The following is an 18,904-nucleotide window of genomic DNA, read 5'->3' on the forward strand; positions in this document are numbered from 1 at the left end:
AATATTATAAAAGCTCGAACTGAGGCTGGCATCACATTATGACCTAATATTGTGTTGGTCCCCCGTCGAGGCATGGACTCCTCTAGACCCCTGAAGGTGTGTTGTGGCACCAAGATGTTAGCAGCAGATCCTTTAAGTCCTGTAAGTTGTGAGGCGGGGCCTCCATGGATCGGACTTGTTTGTTCAGCTCATCCCACAGATGCTCGATTGGATTGAGATCTGGGGAATTTGGCCTCAAACTTGTTGTTGTGCTCCTCAAACCATTCCTGAAGCATTTGTGCTTTGTGGCGGCGCATTATCTGCTGAAAGAGCCACAGTGATCCAGCTCTGATGCTCATGGGCCACTGTTGGTGCTTTGGGCGGTGGACAGGGGTCAGCGGCTGTGCCGCCCCATACACAACAAACTGAGATGCTCTGTGTATTCTGAGCCCTTTCTATCAGAACCAGCATTAACTTCTTCAGCAGTTTGAGCTCTAGTAGCTCGTCTGTTTGATCGGACCACACGGGCCAGCCTTCGCTCCCCACGGGCATCCATGAGCCATGGCCGCCCATGACCCTGTGGCCGGTTCTCCACTGGTCCTTCACTTTTGATAGATACTGACCACTGCAGACCGGGAACACCCCACAAGAGCTGCAGTTTTGGAGATGCTCTGACCCAGTCGTCTAGCCGTCACAATCTGGCCCTTGTCAAACTTGCTCAAATCCTTACGCTTGCCCATTTTTCCTGCTTCTAACACATCAACTTGTGCGCGCTACTGTATGTGTTTGCTCATCAGTGCATTATCTTAGGTGTACATTAAGCTTTTTAAAATGTGCATTCACCCGATCAATTTTAAGCATCCAGATGGTATAATCAAACATATCTTAGCGTATGCATTTATTTATTATTTAACACTCGAAACAGAGCATAAAAGTGGACTTCGAAAATATTCATAGTGCAAAATAAAAGGGTAAAATATGTGTTTGTCTGAGTTTTATTTATAATGAAATGTGATTAAATTGTACTGCATTTCACCATATCTACTTTCACCATTATTCTGCATGATGAATGAGTGTGTTTTGTGTGTGTGTGTTTTCAGGTGTGATCGCTGTGGCCATGATGGAAAGACTGTCTATTGAGGAGCGGATCGATAACTCCACTAAACTCCTGTTAAACCCGTCCTACATTCTCTTCTGGAGCTTCACTGACCCCATAAATCCACAAGTAATCTATTTTATCATCATCAAAATCAACAGTATACAGGTTTGTGTGTCTCCCTCATTCATCACACGTGATTCAACTCTTCAGCTCATTAGTAGAGACTGCAAGAACTAAATTGGGTGTGTCTGATAAGGGAGACATATAAAATGTGCTGGGCTCGCGGATGCCTCGAGGACAGGTTTGAAAACCACTGATGTAAATCATTCAATGATCAGCGTTAATAAAAACATTTCTACTGTGTGCCCCGTTAATAGAGGCAGAAATAAAGCAGAAGAACAGATGTGAACTCAATCCATCTGTTTGCTTTGCAGTTGCAGCTGGAATGTCCCGAGGATGTTCTTTGTTTCCAGTTCTGTCCGTCCGACCCGAATATCATCGTTGGCGGCTGCTTCAACGGCCAGGTGCAAAATGAGTTTAGAAATCTTCTCTTCTCTTTCTCAGTTTCACCTTCCACTTGCTTTAACTCTTCCATTCTCGTCTTGTAAATTTGAACACTTATGTCTCTGTTTGGATTATTTTGCGATTATTTTAAAGAAAAGACACTATAGATGAATAGGGTACAAAGTTTAACTAGTATATATCACCTTATTATCCCTTAAGTACATTAAGAAAGTATTGTATTATTACACATTTTCTAGAATGTTATGTTTAAATGTGCAAATGAGCCATTATCTAATAAAAAAAATACACTAATTATACATTTCCAGAACATAAATCTGAAGCCAGGTTCAAAATAGTATTATATATTCATGCATATATTACATTCATATTAGAGTTAAAGGATTTTACTGAGGGGATTTTGAATATCTATTTTTATCACGGCATAAATCAGAAAATACTGTGAAACAAACAGAAAAAAAAACAAGTTTTTATGAATATAATGCTATATAAACCAGTGTGAATGTTATATGAACAAACCCCTCAGTACAAACCATCAGAATATAGTCAGGAATAAAACTGTAAGTTTTGGTGTGTGTAAGTGCTGCTGAAGTGGAGAACAATCTCTTTAAAGATATGCATCAAAATCCAAATCTACAGACGCTAATACATAAAGTGCTATAAAATAAAGACTTAAATGTGTGTTGTAGATGTTTTTCCCCCAATAATCTGAAAGTTGACATGTTATGGAGGCAAAATAGCTCATAATCTCAAAATTGACCAGTGCATGATGTAAGTGTCTTGCCTTAAATCAGAAAATATTGTCAATAGACAGTAAAAACGAAGGTTTCATGAATAAAATGCTATATAAACCAGTGTGAATGACATATGAACAAACCCCTCAGTACAAACCTTCAGAATATAGTCAGGCATAAAACTGTAAGTTTTGGTGTGTGTAAGTGATGCTGAAGGGGAGAACAATCTCTTTAAAGATATGTATCATAATCCAAATCTACAGACACTAATACATAAAGTGCAATAAAATAAAGACTTAAATGTGTGTTTTGGATGTTTTCTTTCCACTAATTTTGAAAGATGACATGTTATGGAGGCAAAATAGCTTATAATTGACCAAAAAACATTGGCTTGTCTGTAGTGTCTTGCCTTATATCAGAAAATACTGTCAATAGACAGATTTTTTATTTTTTTATTTGTTATGAATAAATTATTATATAAACCAGTGTGAATGACATATGAACAAACCCCTCAGTACAAACCTTCAGAATATAGTCAGGAATAAAACTGTAAGTTTTGGTGTGTGTAAGTGCTGCTGAAGTGGAGAACAATCTCTTTAAAGATATGCATCATAATCCAAATCTACAGACACTAATACATAAAGTGCAATAAAATAAAGACTTAAATGTGTGTTTTGGATGTTTTCTTTCCACTAATTTTGAAAGATGACATGTTATGGAGGCAAAATAGCTTATAATTGACCAAAAAACATTGGCTTGTCTGTAGTGTCTTGCCTTATATCAGAAAATACTGTCAATAGACAGATTTTTTATTTTTTTATTTGTTATGAATAAATTATTATATAAACCAGTGTGAATGACATATGAACAAACCCCTCAGTACAAACCTTCAGAATATAGTCAGGAATAAAACTGTAAGTTTTGGTGTGTGTAAGTGCTGCTGAAGTGGAGAACAATCTCTTTAAAGATATGCATCATAATCCAAATCTACAGACACTAATACATAAAGTGCAATACAAAAATCCCCCTTAAAAACACTCGTCTGATGCAATGCTCATGACCTCAAAATTGATCAGAGCATTAAAGAAATAATGGTTTTAACCTGTGTTTTTATGTAAAGCACTTTGAATAACCTACATGTATGAAATGTGCTATATAAATAAACTTGCCTTGCCTTCTGATGTACTCTCAGCAGAAACCATGACGGTTTTTAAAATCCTCATCTCTGGAAACACACAAAGGCCTAAAACAAAGCAAACACATTATGTTCTGGTTATCATCTGCGGCATTAACATACTGTAATACTTTCGACTCATGATATGGACTAACTTGTTTTGTTTACAGGTAGTATTATGGGATATTTCAGCACATGTGGAGAGACTGCAGGACACCCGCAGTGGCAGCGAACACATCTCAAACAAACCAGTGAGTTACACACACACAGCTGTTATGTGTGCAAACAGCAGTTCCCAACTGTTCTGCTTAAAGCCCATTTAATGACCTGACGTTTAACTGACACACTTACACAATCACAGAAGATGAACCCCGCGGTTATTAAGAGCATGTGTGTGTTTGCTAGCAATACTTTGGGTACCATATTGTGTCCAGATGTGCTAAATGTGACACAACCTGCCTTTGGGGAAATCTTAAATAAAATCAAAAATAAAGACTGCGTTAGTTTCTAGTTATTATTATTAGCTTTATATAAAAACAATACTAGATTATGGTATGTGCTCATTCAGAAACACTGTGAAAAAGTAATTTTAATGGTAAAAGACTGTAAAAATTTAATAAGCAGTACAAAAAATTGGTTAATGGTAAATTCTCTTACCCTAGACAGTGAAAATGGGGTGTTTGATGTAATTCTACAGTAAAATACTGTTAAATGTACAGTTTTTGGAAGTGAAGTGAGTCATCTTATAATATACGGTGAAAAAACGCAAATTGACATTCCCAGAATCCTCTGTGTGACAGCTCACATTTGATGGATTACTGTTTCGTCTTAGTTTTCTTATCACTTGTGTACATTAGAGTTTCATGTTGTTAAATTAATGTTTATTGTATTGTTAAGGTGCAAATATTGCACCTTCTATATATTAGTAATCATTTTTATATATTAATATTTGCTATATAAAGCTATTTGTGATGAACTTTGATTCATCATTTGTCTTTCTCTTTACCACCAGTGTTTTATGGTGTTTATCAGTATAATTATAAAGGTAAAAAACAGATTTTAGTAATTTGGTATAATAACAATATTTCAGTTAATGAAATATACTGTTTGCTAATGTAAATTTAAGTTCAGTCTGTAAAACTGAATGTATTTTCTACGTTAAACTTCTGTTTTTTTGTTGTTGTTGTTTACTGTAAATCTCAATTGTTTGGTAGCACTTTATAAGATTTAATTTGTTAACATTAAGTTAATGCAATAACTAACGTGAATAACAATGAGCAATCTTTTTACAGGATTTATTATTTATAAGTGTTAATGTTAGTGTATTAAAGTGGCTATATGTAAGAATTTCATACATTAATCTCTTTTTTATTGCCAGTGTGTGAACAGCTTGTAAAGAAACTTAAAAAACGAGACCTTCCCCGACTCCCTATGTTATCTATGAAAGACTGATGAAGGACTCGGGGCGTTTTTGCCGGGAAAATCAAAAGGATGTGACATTTACACTCGTTTAATGACACATGAAACGAACAAATAATTTTACAATGTTCAGGATAAAAACGAAAGAGTCATTCTGTACTGTAATGCCACCGGTGTCACTAAAAACAAGCGTTTCTGAATTCTACATAAAGCCTCTTCAACTAATGTTAACAGATAGAACTTTTGATATTAAAAATGTACTAGTTGAGATTAACTTTAATTAAGATTAATAAATGGTGTAGAAATATTGTTCCGTCTTAGTTCATGTTAACTAATGTAGTAAACTAAGGTTAACAAATGAAACCCTAGTGTAACGTGTTATTGATTTTTTTTTACACTGTAGTACAAATATGTGCATGTTATTCCAGGACCAAAACAATGCAATTCCTGTGGTGCGGTACTGCGCTGTGTCTGGGATTGAGAACGGACACAAAGCTCAGATCACGGATATCCAGTGGCTGCCAGAAACCTTCGAGGTAAACGAGGGCTCAAGTCAAGTGTCAAAAATATAGCGGTTACTGTAGCTTTAAGAGTTTGATATTGAAATGACTGGAGCATTTCTGTTCATTCATTTTTCGCTCAGGTATCCAGATTAGGGATTCCAGTGGAAAATCCGAGTCGACTCTCCGTTCAGATGGTCACGTGTGCTCCTGACTGGTGCTGCCATCTACACTACACACACATACATGCTTATGCTCTTGTTTAGCATCAAACTCACTGCTCACTCTGTGTGTGTGTTTTAGTTGTTTGTTATTCTGGGATCTTCGACCGCCTCGTGTCGTGTCTCAGTCCCTCACGGACGTGAAACAGAAATCGGAGGACAAGCCCCTGGAAAACCCTCATGGTGTTCCAAATACATTCAAACACCTCAACCTGACCTGGAAACCCTTTATCCGAGTATGTACAAACACACGCATGTCTAGGGTTTTTCACACTGCGCTTAAAGACGAAATGAAAGGAAAGTTGCGCTGGTCTTTTCTTCCCTATTGTGACGTATAGCCGAGTGAAACACTTGACAAACAAGAACAAATGTAGAACGGGGCTTGATTTTGTCCGTGGGGAATTGATTTAATGGTTGTGGTTTGCTATTGGTGGATCTCATGTGAGTGACAGGTTGCCCTGCCCTCGTCATCAGAGAAGAGATGAAGTTATTCTGATTCTAGATTTTAAACACAATAATGATGTGCACCGATAAATCATTTAGATTTATTATAAATATTCCGTAAAACTATAAGAATTGTAAATTTAGATTTTATGGTGACTTTAACCCTGGATCATTACCAGTTTACATCTCGCAATTTCAACCTTGTATTTTGGAATTCTTCGCGCTGCCTTTGTCCAATCAATGACACTGGCAACACAAATATGCAAATAAGAACGTTAACCAGGGCGGAGTTAAAGGCGGGGCTTCCTTGTGCCCTTCCACCATGTCCAGGATATTCAATTTTTTGTGACAACATAAAATTTTTAGGGCTGTCAAAAGATTAATTGCGATTAATCGCATCCAAAATAAAAGTTTGTGTTTACATAATATATGTGTGTGTACTCTGTTAATTATTATTTATATATAAATACACACACATTCATGTATATATTTAAGAAATATTTGCATGTATATACTTTATATACATTTATATAATCTATAATATATATAAATATAAATGTTTTATATATAAAAATAATATTTTAATATTATTTATATATTTATATATAAATAATAATTAACAGAGTACACACACATATATTATGTAAACACAAACTTTTATTTTGGAATGCGATTAATCTTTTGACAGCCCTACATTTTTTTTTAAAGATGTATAAACGTTAATTTAGTTATGCAAATTACTAGAGAGATATTGCAGAGTATTGAACTGAACTGAATGGAGGATGACATTGTGAGACACGATTGTCTTCTTTTGTAATTTGTTTCATATTTAATGAATTTTAAACATCGTCACCGTTATTGAAGTGAATCAACACTGAACTGAACTAAAACATGAAATGTTTCATTTAAAATAAATAAAAACTGCAAAGGGAATAATGACACTATTGTCTTTTTAGAGCTGCTCATTTGATGAAGTCATTGTTTGTTGTTATTTTCCTGTTAATTACTGTGAAGCTGCTTTGTTTTGCCTAAAGTGCTTTTAAAATGAAAGGTTCACTCCGTCCGCCGCAGGTCTCCTTACCAAAGATCGTCTCTAGTGGTGAATACAGTCCTCTGAAGTTCAGCTTTAGGGACAACACAGTGGATTACGTTACAGGTGAGACACCAGCACTTTTTTTGATTTATTCAACCGTTTAATGTGACGATATCTGCAGTACCGTTACCGTTCCTGTGAGTGTTTGTGTAAGAGCGCTGTGAAGAGCATCAGAGGTTTCTATTTACTACCCGTTGAGCTTTGTAGCCATTAATAGACATATCTGTTGAGCGCATGAACGCAATGGCCAATCAGATGTGATTAAGATAGTAGAAATCCGGCTCAAAGCGGCAGTTTTGATTTCATACAAATAAATCGTTAAGGTGTTTTCTTCTGTACATACACACAGCAAACACAAAGTTCTGGAAAGAAAAAAGTTCATCATCTAAAAATGTTAAATTAAAAGAAATAATATTTATTATATTTAATAAAATAAAAGCAATCGAAATAAAAATATTACTAAAAAGAGGAAATACTTTTTTGAAATAATTTTAAAATAAATAAAACTAAACTAAAATTACAACAATAAAACAATATAAACAATAACACTAAAAAGATTAGATTTTATTTTAAATTTGTGCTGGGCAATCGATTAATCGCATAAAAGTTTATGTTTACATAATATATGTGTGTGTACTGAGTATAATTGTATTAAAATGTATATAAATACACACTCTTCATGAATTTATTAAAATTAATTGATCTTATATATAAATATAAATATGTTTATATAACATATATATATATACACATAATAATTATACTCAATACACACATATATTATGTAAACACAAACTTTTATGCGATTAATCGATTGCCCAGCACAAATTTAAAATAAAAAAGAAATAACTAGTTTAAAACAAAATCAATCAAGATTAAAAAAATCAAAATAAAATGTCATCTTTACTACAAAAGTACAAATATTTTTGTTTACCTACGTGTCATGTGACCATAACCTGATATCAGAGAACTGTAAACGTGAATGTTTTGTTAAATTATTGAAATATTATTCTATCTGTGTAATTCAGAAACGCTTGTTATTAGCGCCACCGGTGGCCGTTGAGTGAACTGCAACAGAAACTCACACTCTGATATACTCACGGCAACGGTCTTTCGCGTTCTGTTGGAAACACCCTTGCAGTGTTAAACTGTTAACAAACATCCCAAGAGCGACGTCAGATGAATATGTGAATATGTGCTGCTCTTTCCTCTCAATAACACAATAAACACACAATAATGCCAGCGGTGAGAAAACAGCCGTTCAGAAAGCATCTGATCACAGTGATCATGTCCGCAGATGAGCTCATTACAATCACACTGTTATGATATAATGTTATATATTTGAGAATATATAGATCTGACTATGTGAGACTATAGACTATATAGATCTGACTATGTGAGACTATATAGATCTGACTATGAGAGACTATAGGCTATATAGATCTGACTATGAGAGACTATAGACTATATAGATCTGAATATGTGAGACTATATAGATCTGAATATGTGAGACTATAGACTATATAGATCTGACTATGAGAGACTATAAACTATATAGATCTGAATATGTGAGACTATAGACTATATAGATCTGAATATGAGACTATATAGATCTGACTATGTGAGACTATATAGATCTGACTATGTGAGACTATAGACTATATAGATCTGAATATGAGACTATAGACTATATAGATCTGACTATGTGAGACTATATAGATCTGACTATGTGAGACTATAGACTATATAGATCTAAATATGTGAGACTATAGACTATATAGATCTGAATATGTGAGACTATAGACTATATAGATCTGAATATTTGAGACTATAGACTACATAGATCTGACTATGTGAGACTGTAGACTATAGATCTGAATATGTGAGACTATAGACTATATAGATCTGACTATGTGAGACTGTAGACTATATAGATCTGAATATGTGAGACTATAGACTATATAGATCTGACTATGTGAGACTGTAGACTATAGATCTGAATATGTGAGACTATTGACTATATAGATCTGAATATGTGAGACTATAGACTATATAGATCTGAATATGTGAGACTATATAGATCTGACTATGTGAGACTATAGACTATATAGATCTAAATATGTGAGACTATAGACTATATAGATCTGAATATGTGAGACTATAGACTATATAGATCTGAATATGTGAGACTATATAGATCTGACTATGTGAGACTGTAGACTATAGATCTGAATATGTGAGACTATAGACTATATAGATCTGACTATGTGAGACTGTAGACTATATAGATCTGAATATGTGAGACTATAGACTATATAGATCTGACTATGTGAGATTGTAGACTATAGATCTGACTATGTGAGACTATAGACTATATAGATCTGACTATGTGAGACTATAGACTATATAGATCTGAATATGTGAGACTATAGACTATATAGATCTGAATATGAGAGACTATAGACTATATAGATCTGACTATGTGAGACTGTAGACTATAGATCTGAATATGTGAGACTATTGACTATATAGATCTGAATATGTGAGACTATTGACTATATAGATCTGACTATGTGAGACTGTAGACTATATAGATCTGAATATGTGAGACTATTGACTATATAGATCTGACTATGTGAGACTATAGACTATATAGATCTGAATATGTGAGACTATTGACTATATAGATCTGACTATGTGAGACTGTAGACTATATAGATCTGAATATGTGAGACTATTGACTATATAGATCTGACTATGTGAGACTATAGACTATATAGATCTGAATATGTGAGACTATAGACTATATAGATCTGAATATGTGAGACTATAGACTATATAGATCTGAATATGTGAGACTATAGACTATATAGATCTGACTATGTGAGACTATAGACTATATAGATCTGAATATGTGAGACTATAGACTATATAGATCTGACTATAGTGACCAAGTCTTACTTATGAGCAAGTAAATGATGACAGATTTGAACTTTCAGGGAGAAATAATGCATTATTGTGCGACGCCAAAAAACCTTTCCAGTCAATTTCTACTCACATTTAACCCATGATCTGTCCAGCAGATAAACTCCCTCAGGAAGCAGAGCGGGAAGAAGGCTGTGGATTCGCTCAGCTCCGGGTGCCATCGGCCAAACAGCAGAAACCTCTGGAGAACATCTGCACTAAACTGTACGTGGGGACGGAGGTGAGGCGCGGAGTCCAGGAGCACACACACCCACTGAACTATAGCAGAAGATTAATAGGCTATTAATGTATGTTAGCATATTATTTGTGTTCATGCTCTTGAGTCTCTTTTAGGATGGAGAAGTCGTTTACACCGACTGGAAAATGGAGAAGGACAACGACTCCGGACGACTGTTCAGTGAGTAAACATCCACAAACAGATTTAAGATGTGGGGTTTAAACCTCACTATTGCTCACTTCATCGAGAACCTGAACCTCCGGCTGTTCCTGGGGATCCCAGCCTGGGGAAAATCAACATTAAATCGCTTTAAATTTACAAAAGCATCGGATAATAAGAAATTAAAGGACACCTTTGTGTTGTTTGGAGAATATTCATGCTACTCTTTTCCATACAAAACTTCATAAATATTTATTTTGCACAAATTTATTTAAAAAAGATATATTGTTGATGCCATACAATAAATTATTTAGCAGTTTTGCCTTATTATACACAGCAAACACAAAGTTCTGGAGTTCTGGAAAGAAAAAAAGAAAACACTAACTAAAAATGTTTAATATTTTATTTGAAACCATTTAAAATAAATAAGTAATTTGAAAATAAAAACAATAAATATTAAATATTTTATAAAAATAAAATAAAACGTAAATTAATAAATACTTAATAAAAATAAAAAGATAATATATTTTATTTGAAATGATGTAAAATTAAAAGAAATGTATAATTTGAAAAAAAAAACAAAAATAAAACATACTGAGGAGATAAAATATTTATTTGAAATAATTAAAAAGACATATTTAATTTGATAATAAAAACTATTAAAATAAAATACTAAAAAAGATTAAATATTTTATTTAAAACAGAATAAACAACAATAATTTGAAAATAAAAACATTTAAAAAAATTAATTAAATTAAAATACATAAAAAAAACACCTACTAAAAAGATAATATATTTATTTTTGAAATTAAAATTAAATTAAAATAAATATATAATTTGAAAATAAAACCAAAAGTACAACATATACTAAGATAAAATATTTATTTGAAGTAATTTTAAAGAAATATAATTTGATAATAAAAACAAGATTAAAATAAAATACTAAAAAAGATTACACAACGTAAATTAATAAATCATTTCAAAATAAAAACAATCCAAATAAAACTTTAATGCAGTTTTTTTTGGGGAAATAAATTCAAATTAAAATAAATAATTTGAAAATAAAAACACATAAAATTAAAATACATATTTAATTTGAATATGTACTAAAAGGATCAAATATTTGATTTGAAATAAAGTAACATTAAAATAAATAAAAACATAAAATAAATAAATCAAAATCAGAATAAAACACATGCTAAAAATAACACATTTTTATTTTAAATAAATATAAAAAAATTATTTAAAAATATATAATAAATATAATATATACATATAATGTAAATATTATATATATATATATATATATATATATATATATATATATATATATATATATATATATATATATATATATATATATATAGAATATTGTAAATATATAATTTAAAATGTATGTTGTTAATCTGCATTTCATGTGACAAAGCCAATGTGTGTATAAATTCTTGAAATATTAACTTAAATTCTCATGGGGACATAATATAGATATATTTGAGCTCTAATCTTATTTGGAGAATCTTCACGCAACTCGTAAAGCTTCATCTGAGCACGTCCGTCAAGCTCCAAAGTGCACAAAAACACCATAAAAGGCAAATTAAAACCAGCCCAAGATCTCCACAATGAGCTCTGAGCAAACAGAGCAACACTGAAGGCCTGGCCAGGTCATGGAGCATCAGTCCTGCTTCACAGGAACACTGAGCTCATCTGAAGGACAAACCCCAGCAATTGCACAGTGATTTCCAGAAATATTACAGGATATTAAGTTTCATTAGTGCAGCGTGTCTGAACAGCGGAGCGCTCCATGTTAATGATGTCCTGTTATCCGTTCATCCCTGAGGCGTTTGGCACATGCTTTTCCCACCCAGTGTGTTATTCGTGTGCTGCCTATTGTAATATATACGATTATATTACACATATGCATTTGGCAGATGCTTTTATGCAGTCTCTGGGAAACAAACCCATAACCGTTATCTGGCTAATGCCATGTTTGAGTGAGAGTACATGATTCAAGAACATTAAAAACTCTTTTGAGATCAAATATTTACTTAAAGTACCAAGATTTTAACTGGGAAAGAAGCATACAAAAAAACATATTTAGCAGTTTTTTCATATATACATTATATATATATATGCAAAAAAGCCATTATAAAAATGTAAAATGTAAATAAAACATGTTCTAAAAGGATAAAATATATTTTTTAATATATTCAAATAAAATTTCAAAATGAAAACAATCAAAATAAAACAAACTAAATATTTTTTTAAATAAATACAATTTAAAAAAATAATAAAAATTTGAAAATAAAAACAATAAAAATAAAACGCGTATTAAAAATAAACAATATTTTATTTGAAGAAACTTATATACTTTCAAAATAAAAATAATAAAAAGATAATATATTTTATTTGAAATAAAGTAAAATTAAAATAAATATATAAATTGAAAAAAAAAAAAAAAAACTAAAACAGGTACTGAGAAGATAAAATATATAAATATAAGAAATATATAATTTGATAATAAAAACTGTTAAAGTAAAATACTAAAAAAGATTAAATATTTTATTTAAAAAAGAAAATAAAAAAACGTAAATTAATAAATCATTTGAAAATAAAAACACCTACTAAAAATACAAAATACAATAAAAACATAACACCTACTAAAAAAACACTAAAAAGATAATATATTTATTTTTGAAATAAAATAAAATAAAAATAAATATATAATTTGAAAATAAAACCAAAAATACAACATATACTAAGATAAAATATTTATTCAAAGTAATTTAAAATAAATATATAACTTTTTGCTAATATTATTAGGAGCCAAGCACCGAAGGCTCCTATTGAAACGGTTAGATTTCTTATTATTATTCCGCCATTGAAGTCTATGGCAGCCCATAGAACCGCTTGCGGGAACCGCTTGGCACACAGATAGAAGCCTGGCCCAACATTAAAGCGTAACTTCAGTGATTTAGCATTAGGCTTTGTATCAGTAGAAACCCTGTAATATATTTTAATTATGGGACTTTCCCCCCTCATATCCCCCTGAGACGAGAGAATTATGCATTTTATTTCTGGAAAAGTTCCTCCGATGACGCAAATATCGTCAAAAATGTAACCACATCATCTTCAGACCATGCCGACAAAAAGTTATGGAATTCTAGTTGATCCGTCAAATCATTTTCGATAAACCCGCAAACAAATTTTACGTAGCGGTTGCGAAAATACACTTAAGGCTATATCTCCGCAACGCTTTATCGTATTCAAATAAAACGTGGTACATGTTATCACAAGCATGACCTGAGGCAACATGCAGCGTTTCGGCGCAGTGCCACCTACTGATCTGGAGATACAAAAAATTGCTATTTTTGCTTATAACTTCTGAACCGTTTCTCCAAAAAACATAAAAGTCTGATACCTTATTTTACCATATCGGCCATTTTGGCTGTCGGCCATTTTGAATGATGTGCTAAAATGCTGTATTTTATGAACACATGAATGGATTGTTATGAAACTCGGTATGGGTCATCAACTCGATGCCCTAAAGGAGCCTGAGAAGTTTCGAAACAGCGCCACCTAGTGGATTGTTTTTTTTAGAATGCTTATAACTTTGGGTGTGCTTGACTTATTTTCATGGGAGTAACTTTTTTTTGTCTCCTGAATCCTTGCCGAGTCCAACGATACCAGACTTGACAGGTTTCGGCGTATGGTTTGTGCAGCGTTGTAATTTAGCGCTTTAAAAACGTTAGCTGATGTCTTCAAAACCACTATTCCGATCGAGACGAAACCAGCGTCAGAAGTTCGGAAACATAGGTCGATAGCTGAACGTTAATACCCAAATGTCAAAATATTGATAGTAAGGGGGAGAAAAATCCAATCAAAGTCAGGTATCAGTTATTTTTTACGTGTTTTTTCATATAAACGTCTATAACTCCAAAACGAAATGAGATATTTTCACCAAAATTGACACACACATGTATGGGCTCACTCCGAGGACACATTCAAAAATGGTAGGATTGTGCCTCTTGGTGGCGCTATAATTAAACAAACTATGACATTAGCTTTATACAACTCAATGTTTTAATGTGTGGTTTTAACATTTTTGCTTCAAATGTCTTCACTCATTTTTGCAGTTGGTCTGCTGCTGCTTCCTTGTTTGCTTCTGTTGCGCTTGGCCCCGGTATTGCAGCTTGCAGCTATATTTATTATATGTATCGTGCAAAAGTTCAGTTCCCATTCAGTCGGTCACGTTCGACGTACGTCGGACGTACCGACGAATTGGGATTGGGATCACTTCAGGGAGCCCCTATCAGCTTCGAGGTATAGAGAACAGGCCAATGGGCCATTGGCGTGCGAGATTTGGCGTGCGAGAACACGCTGTCATTCACTTCGGAGCCGAACGGCGTTGATGAAGCAAGACTGCTTTTCTAAAAGAGAGCCTATCTGCAAGAGAGATGCTCCAGAGAACGAAAAGGACGCTCTGTGTTGGCGAAAAGGCACAATCAGCGCGACCGAATGTTCACCGCTGCATCAGCATAACAAACTGCTGTTCTCACAGCAACTGTCGGTTTGGTGAGGGCGTTTGTTTCAGTGAGTGCACCACAGGACTGCACTTACCACCTGTGTGTTGCCGCGGTCTTCCCCTGGGTGCTTCAGCACTGTTTACTCTTTTCTGGTGCACCAGAGGGGGGACTATTTTGGCTGATAAGCCTGGGTGGCCTGAGGATTACAGTGAGGCTTCCCCGCCGCGTACATCTCTGTGGGCCCCTCACTCCTCTATCGCATCGCAAGCATGTTGAGACTGTGTTCGTGGGTGGTCTATGCTCTCTCATGAGAGCATAGCCACGTCGGCGCGCTGTTCGTCTTGCCTTTTTCATAAGGGCTTGAGTGTTCAGCGCGCTGTGTGCCGTCTCACGGCCACGCCCACTGTCTCACGTGTCTGCTGGTAGCTTACAGATGGGATTGCTGGTCCTTGAAAGGGGACCCAGCGTTTCATTTGGGGCTCTAGCAGAGGACAGATGTCAATTGCTGCATCGGAGAGAGGGCTGTTATGTGTTGAAAATGAAGATGATGCTGAGATTCCCACCGTAATAGTGGCCGCTCGTGCTGAATCAGATTCATACTTGACAGCCATGCTTTCCCGGATGGCTGAGGCATAGTGCAACGCGTAAATCGCCTTGCCTGCCCCTTGCCTTTTTTCGGATGTGCATTGGAAGGCTTTGGCATTGTGGAACTATTGGTGCCAAAATATGGAACACCAATAGGGCATAATCTCTATAAAGTTTTCCTCTCTCTCACTACCCTCATCGGTGGGGTGGCAGTGCCACTGGCAGGCCACCTCCGCCCTGCTTAGTGCACGAGGGTAGTTCTGGGCCGAGGTTGAGCTGCGCACAGCGCTGGCCCTTGGCTAGACGATGTCCACCCTGGTCCAGAAACACAATTGACCCGGATTTGGTCTGGAACTGTTCTTCCCCGGAGGAGGGCCGGGTGGAAAACCATTAGTAATTCTGTTCCGCCACTGATGTTAAAAACAGCCAGTGGTAACAAAAAAGAAAAGAAAAAAAAGAGCAGTTCCAATACCTCTGGGTCTCGGGAGTTCAGGAATGGCAGCGTGTGACGCTACAGAGCCTCGCCGCTTTCTTTCCCCTCCCCACAAGAGGGCGAGAATGGCAGTGTGTGACGCTACAAAGCCTCGCCACTCTCATTCCTCTCTTCTCAGCGGTGCGTGGACAACAGTGCGCGACGCTATGCCTCGCCACTCTTGTTCCCCGCTGAGGAAGGAGGTGAGGCAGACCGTGCGCAACGCCACAAAGCCTTGCCACGCTCAGCCCCTCCTTCATTTGGGAGCGCGCTTGGCGGTGGTCGACGCTCCCATGCCTCGCCACCCTCAGACGCCTCTCCCTTCGCCAGCAGGGGGCGCCGGCTGTGGGAACGCACTAAAGCGGCCTCCCCACACTCGCACGCCCCCTCCGCGGACGCAGGTAAGTGTTGCACAGCACACTCAGATCCCACTTCGGGCCGCTCCATGCCGTCCGAGTCGGATCCCTGCATTCCGCGTCGCTGCCCCGCTGCGGGTACGTCTGTGGTTAATCCCCTTGCTCGGTGTCTGGAAGCCTGGCTAGAGCTTCCCAGCCCGTCTCGGGGCCGTACCATCAGACTCGGCTATGCGATTCAGTTCGCCAGGCGTCCCCCTAAGTTTGGGGGCGTTCACTTCCCAGTAGCGAAGGAGAACGCCCCCGTGCTCTGGGCGGAGATCGCAGTCCTACTGGCGAAGGACGCGATGGAGCCGGTCCCTCCAGCCGATATGAGGTCCGGGTTCTACAGCCCGTACTTCATTGTACCCAAGAAAGGCGGCGGGTTATGGCCGGTCTTGGACCTGCGATTCTTGAACCGGTCCCTTCACAGGCTGCCGTTCAGAATGCTAACGCAGAAGCACATCTTCAGGTGCGTCCGTTCCCAAGATTGGTTTGCAGCGATCGACCTGAAGGACACGTACTTTCTTTCTCGTTTCCCCTCGACCGGCCCTTTCTGCGCTTCGCGTTCGAGGGACGGGCATGTCAGTACCGCGTCTTGCCCTTCGGCCTGTCCCTGTCGCCCGCGTCTTTACGAAGGTTGCGGAGGTGGCCATTGCCCCCATGAGAGAGCATGGTGTTCGCATTCTCAACTACATCGACGACTGGCTGATCCTTGCCCAGTCGTGAGAGCAGTTGTGCGAACACAGGGACAAGGTGCTCAGTCACCTCAGCCAGTTGGGACTTCGGGTCAACTGGGAGAAGAGCAAACTCTGTCCCACACAGAGGATCTCTTTTCTCGGTATGGAGATAGACTCGGTCGCCATGACAGCGCGCCTCACCGAGGAGCGCGTCCAGTCAGTGTTGAACTGCTTGAATTCGTTCAAAGGCAGGACAGCGGTACCACTGAAACATTTTCAGAGGCTCCTGGGGCATATGGCATCCGCAGCCGCAGTAACGCTGCTCGGATTGCTTCATATGAGACCGCTTCAACGCTGGCTACACGATCGAGTCCCGAGATGGGCGTGGCACAGCGGTTCCCTCCGTGTCCAAGTGACTCCGAGGTGCCACCAAACCTTCGGCCCATGTTCGGACCCTTTGTTTCTACGGGTGGGAGTTCCCCTAGAACAAGTGTCCAGGCACTCCGTTGTCTCCACGGATGCCTCATCCACGGGCTGGGGTGCCACGTACAACGGGCTTGCAGTTTCGGGTCTGTGGACGGGGCCTCAACTGCAATGGCATATCAATTGCCTCGAGTTGTTAGCAGTTCGTCTTGCACTCAGCCGCTTCAAAGTTCCGCTCAGAGGCAAGCACGTTCTGGTCAGTACGGACAACACTGCGACCGTTGCGTACGTCAAAAAACAGGGTGGTCTACGCTCTCGTCGCATATCACAACTCGCCCGCCATCTCCCCTTATGGAGTCAGAAGCATCTGAGGTCGCTTCGTGCCATTCACATTCCGGGCCTGCTCAATCGTGCAGCCGACGAGCTGTCACGTCAGCCGGTGCTTCCGGGAGAATGGCGACTCCATCCCCAGGCGGTCCAGCTAATCTGGAGTCGTTTCGGGGCCGCACAGGTAGACCTGTTTGCCTCCCCAGAGACGACCCACTGTCAGTGGTTTTATCCCTTGACCGAGGGAACCCTCGGGTCGGATGCCCTGGCCCACAGCTGGCCCCGGGAAGAACGCAAGTATGCGTTTCCCCCAGTGAGCCTTCTTGCGCAGACACTGTGCAAAGTCAGGGAGGATGAGGAGCAAGTACTGTTAGTCGCTCTATATTGGCCCAACCGGACTTGGTTCCCGGAACTAGTGCTCCTTGCGACAGCACCTCCCTGGCCCATTCCTCTGAGGAAGGACCTCCTGACTCAGAGACGGGGCACCCTATGGCACCTGCGTCCAGACCTCTGGAAATTCCATGTCTGGTCCCTGGACTGGACGCAGAGGTTCTAGGTGACCTACCGCAAGCGGTAGTTGACACCATCACTTCCGCTAGAGCCCCCTCTACGAGGCGCCTCTATGCGTTGAAGTGGAACCTGTTCGTCGATTGGTGCTCTTCTCGCCGAGAAGACCCCCGAAGATGTTCGATCGGTTCTGTGCTTGCCTTTCTACAAGATGGGTTGGAGCGAAGGCTGTCTCCCTCCACCCTCAAAGTCTATGTTGCCGCTATCGCCGCTAATCATGAGCTAGTAGATGGAAAATCTCTAGGTAAGCACGATCTGGTCGACAGGTTCCTTAGGGGAGCGAGGAGGTTAAATCCGCCTCGTCCTCCCTCCATACCCTCTTGGGACTTAACTCTGGTGCTAACTGCACTACAGAGAGAACCCTTTGAGCCTCTGCAGTCAGCTGAGTT

The 18,904-nt window shown here is 37.9% G+C and overlaps 1 protein-coding gene across 1 annotated transcript in view; it reads left to right on the top strand.

The window, feature by feature from the left end:
* The window catches only part of dnai3 (dynein axonemal intermediate chain 3), a gene marked incomplete at its 5' end in the record, with an annotated part of 44,634 nt that overhangs the window by 15,337 nt on the left and 10,393 nt on the right, over positions 1–18,904 (top strand). The window contains 9 exons of the mRNA XM_079802075.1: positions 1,080–1,204; positions 1,513–1,602; positions 3,679–3,759; positions 5,356–5,463; positions 5,571–5,644; positions 5,731–5,884; positions 7,164–7,248; positions 10,266–10,390; positions 10,504–10,567. Coding sequence (XP_079658201.1) covers positions 1,080–1,204; positions 1,513–1,602; positions 3,679–3,759; positions 5,356–5,463; positions 5,571–5,644; positions 5,731–5,884; positions 7,164–7,248; positions 10,266–10,390; positions 10,504–10,567 — 906 coding nt within the window. The remainder of the gene's footprint in view (positions 1–1,079; positions 1,205–1,512; positions 1,603–3,678; positions 3,760–5,355; positions 5,464–5,570; positions 5,645–5,730; positions 5,885–7,163; positions 7,249–10,265; positions 10,391–10,503; positions 10,568–18,904) is intronic.

This window comes from Gobio gobio, assembly GCF_949357685.1.
Source record: "Gobio gobio genome assembly, chromosome: 21".
NCBI lineage: Eukaryota > Metazoa > Chordata > Actinopteri > Cypriniformes > Gobionidae > Gobio > Gobio gobio.